This window comes from Alligator sinensis, unplaced genomic scaffold, assembly GCF_000455745.1.
Source record: "Alligator sinensis unplaced genomic scaffold, ASM45574v1 scaffold402_1, whole genome shotgun sequence".
Lineage (NCBI taxonomy): Eukaryota > Metazoa > Chordata > Crocodylia > Alligatoridae > Alligator > Alligator sinensis.
The window spans coordinates 45,980-50,164 of record NW_005842089.1 but is presented as its reverse complement, the minus strand read 5'-3'; the positions used below and the strand labels follow the sequence as shown (position 1 = coordinate 50,164).

Below are 4,185 nucleotides of genomic sequence, written 5' to 3'. Positions count from 1 at the left end.
CCCTCACTGCCTGCCCCAGCTCTGTTGACTGCCCCCCACCCCCATTGCCTGCCCCCCTTGGAGCTGTGCTGCCCAGGGAGATGCCCCAGGGCAGGGCAGGGCAGGGCAGGGCAGGGCAGGGGGCCCTGGGGCTCAAGCCGCAGAGCGAGGAGCGCAGGCGGGGGGCTGCCGGGTTCATCTCCCTTTGCCTCTAGTGGGGCTGGGGGCCGGGGCATGCCCAGGGCGCTCCTCGGACCAGGCCCAGCCGGGGGCACCCTCGGCTCCTTCGTGGTCTCTGCCGGCCACGCGTGGGAGGCCGGGACGGCAGCTGCCGGATCAAGGGGATCCCCTCCAGGGATCCTTGTCCCCGCAGCCTTCTCCGGGGTCACCGTCCGCCCGGCTTTTATTTTTAGTCGCGGGCGCGACGGCCTTGGGCAGCGCAGGCGAGCAGGGGGGTCGTGTGGAAAGAAGCACGTTGGGTATCCGAACCTCTCGTGAGGCCGCCTGTGGCTTTGTTTCCAGCCGGCTGCGGAGGCGCGGCCAGTCCTCGGTCGCCTGTAGCGAGTGCGTGAGAGCGGCCGGTGCCCGGGCAGGGCGGTCGAGCAATGTCCGAGTCCCAAGGTCAGCCGACCTGCCGAGGGCTTGAACCGCCCTGTCGATCCTGGCTGACCGTGCCGCGCTTGTCAACCGCACGAGCGTACCTGAGCCCGCTCGTTTCAGTGGAGACATCCCATGGTGGATGGGCCTCACTACAGGCCCTTTTTCTCCCAAAGATTGCCGGGGCTCCCGGCTTTAACCCTCGTGTCATGCATGTGCACGTCCATGTTCGTGTGTCTGCCCGTGTCCTCCGTGAGACCTGCAGCTGTTCCATCTGTAGAGGTCCCATGTGGGAAAGGTCCTCCTTCCCATTCAACGCCTGCGTTTTCCAGACTCTTCCACGTGCCTGGAGATTTCCCTTGGTCATTTGGAGAGTCCAGAGCAAAAGTTTCTGTAGCTACCGCGGGCCTCGTGATGGAAGAGCTCAGTGCCTTGCTTCTCTGTGGCAGATGGATTCAGTAATCGGTTGTAAGCCCAGTCACAGAGAGGAGAGAAAGCAAAGTATTGGGATTGGGAGTAAGGCACTTGAGGGTACACGAGGGCTGCTTCTGAAGGCAGAGGATCCCAAGAAGGCTGTTGTGTGCAGCGCAGATGGACGGGCTCGTAAAGGGCTGGACGTGGTGGCTGGGTGGGTAAAGAGCAGAGACTGGGAACGCTGTGGAAGTAAGGAGAGATGATGTGTTAACAGAGTTGACTTCAAAGCCAAAGCTGGCGGTCAGGGCCAGGGGAAGTGGAGACAGATCTTGCTTGAGGACATCCCCTCTGGTCTCTTTGAACCACTGGTAGCATGTGGCTGGAGCAGGACCACAGTTTAGGAGACCCAGGATCTCATCCGAGATCTGTCTCTGAGGCACTGGAGCGGAGTGAATCACTTCTGACTCCTTTTCCTCTCTGATCCCTGGGTGGCAGTCCGAGGTCTTACTAATTTGCTGGAAGCAGGTAAGATGTTCCATGGTCGTCTGGTCAAGGCTGGTGAGCGAGGTCCCTGGAAGTGATTCATTCCATGTTACTCATCGCTGTGTGATCTCGCGACCCAAGCTGAGCTGTGCAGCCCTGACTGAGCCTCTGGAGCCGTGTGCTGAGGGGACATAGGCTCACGAACGGTTTCTGTGCTTTCTCCTCCAGCATGTGGACATGGAGAACTCCTACCTCTGCGGATACTTGAAGATCAAAGGCCTTACAGAGGTGAGCACCTCCTGCAGAGGAACTAGGAATCTTTTTCTCTTTCTGGAAGCAGGGAGTAGGTCTCCAGACACTGGTATAGCAGGGCAGGGCAGGGCCTTGGAGACTACTTGGTTCAAAGAGGCCTGAGCTTTCCTAAGCAGCAACCTACTTTGCCACACGCTAGGAGTGCACTGGTCTGATGAAATGTCTGGTGACGTAGGTTGTTGCTGACAAAATCTCATGCCTCTGAACCAGGTAGGCTCTCAGGTGCCACCCTGCCTTCACTCCAGACTAACGCAGTCAACCACCCCTGGTGTCGAGGGATAAAGGTCCAGCCAGCTGATCCCACAGCGAAGCTGGCATAATGAGCGGAGTCATCTGCATTTGGCGGCATTGCTGTGGGAGATGAATGTAACCAACTTTGTGGAAAACTTGGGTCCAAATTTGTCCCTGATGTCACTTTGAGTGCTGTGCTGTGACCAGTGAGCTGGCTATGAGCATCTCTGTTTTACTTAAATTAAAAACAGAGGCAGGAGTTTCTTTGACCTCCACCTTTCCACCCTCAGCATCTTGGAGCTGCTTCTGTTTTCAGTAGATGTTCAGCAAGGTGATTGGGGTAATGCTCTGGTCATCCGATACTGTTCTAATGCTGGTTACAGGCTTCTCCAGGGGCAGGCTGCCTGCTCTAACAGGTGATACGCAGCAGCTGGCCTCTGCCCTAGGGTCTGCTGAGCTTGTGCACAACAGACCTCCGATTCAGTATTGCTCTGGGATGTTCCAGGAGCAGGGGAAAGGCCTGGAAAGGTGGCTGGGGGAGGAGATGAGAAGGGCTGGGCTGGTGCAAATATACGGGGAAGCATAAGATGATTTGCTCAGCACAAGGAGGGGGCATCACAGCCGTGTCTCAGACCACATGGCGTCGTACTGATGAAAGCGTTTGCTGACTGGGTTCCTCATAGGCAGATCTCTGGTGTTTCTGATGCGAGATCTTCCGAATGCCCTTCAGTCCCCTCTGTGTGTGTGTGTGTGCTTGCTTCTAGGAGTACCCAACCCTCACCACCTTCTTTGAGGGGGAGATCATCAGCAAAAAGCACCCCTTCCTGACCCGGAAATGGGATGCGGACGAGGACGTGGACCGTAAGCACTGGGTAAGCGAGCATGCTGGAAGCTGCAGAGAGGCTCATAGCAGCCCTGTACGCACCTCGTGGCCAAAGGGGATGTGCCAAGACTTTAAAAAGAGCCGGGGTTGTGCCTGGGGGCCAGAGAGGGCCTGAAACAGTGTTTTGAGGGTTGCTTCGCCTTGCTTTCTGCTGCCTCCTTGCTCTCTGGCTGCTACTGTCATTGCCCCAGACCAGACCCCTTGTGTCAGTGACTCGTGCAGTTCAGTTTGCAGGTGGAGGAAGCTCTTTTCTTGGCACTAACAGATGGCATTGGTTTGGCAGTAGCTGAGTCTGTGCCACAGTCTCCAGGGGAAACAAGCCCTTGGAGGAGCGGCAGCTTTGGGGTCCTCTGATTAGCAGAGGAAAGGCCTTGGCGGGCTCAGAGATGCTGCCAGCCAGGAGGAGTGGCATGGGCTTCTGGCAGATGGGCCCACACCTGGAGGGAGTGTGGTCTTTGGGGGTGCCTCCTCCCTCTGCTTGGCGCAGTGGAGCACCTGCTGCCAACAGTACATTCCACTGCGGGGAGGGGCAGGCAGAGGGGGTTCTGCCAAGCACAGGCCTGAGAGGGGCGAGGTGCCCCTGCACAGAGCGGGGATGCCGCATGGATCCCTCGCTACCTTCGCCCAGCATGGACTGGGAGGGGTGCATGGTTTACAGACTCTTGCCTGCGAGCTGTGACTGCAGCCATTTCCCCAGAAGTGGTGCATGGTGCTGGTGTGATACAGGGCCCTGATGTCAGTTGTCCCTATAGGAAGGGCTGACGGGACGCTGGGTTTCTTCACTTAGTATGTTTCTACCTGCAATCATTCACTACAAGTGAATCCATTCATTTAAAAAAAAAAAAAAAGGGTCCTTGGTTGGTGGAAGGGGCTGACTCAACACCCCTGGGAATGGAAAGTTATTCATCTCACGAGAGCCATGCTCTCCGAGATGGTCTGCAACCAAATGAGAGCATGGCTGGCGGGGAGGGTTGTGTGTGTGTGTTGGTGGGGAGGGTTCTCTTTCCGTGGCCTTCATCTGACTGTGCCACTCCATGTGAGTGTCAGCCAGGGGCCAGTAGGACTGGCAGGGCTCAATGTGGAAGCCTGCCCAGCCTAGAGCCGGATTGGCCCCGGAGCCAGCCCCTTGTCTCGCTGCTCCACCTGGAATCAGTGACTTGCTGTCTTGGAAGCAAACTCATAAATTGCTGAATCCCTGCTGGCTCCTCTGCTCCCGGCAATGCAGAGCATGGTGCGACGGGCCCGGCTGGGAGCAGCTCTTCCTTCCTTGAGTTGTCGCGCTTTGA

General features: G+C 57.5%; 1 protein-coding gene across 1 annotated transcript in view; it reads right to left on the bottom strand.

Moving 5' to 3' along the window:
- Positions 1-3,548, bottom strand: part of ATPAF2 (ATP synthase mitochondrial F1 complex assembly factor 2) — an 8,922-nt gene extending 5,374 nt beyond the window's left edge. Inside the window, exon 1 of the mRNA XM_006023967.2 lies at positions 3,518-3,548. Within this exon, the coding sequence (XP_006024029.2) occupies positions 3,518-3,548 (31 nt within the window). The remainder of the gene's footprint in view (positions 1-3,517) is intronic.
- Positions 3,549-4,185: the final 637 nt, after the last annotated feature.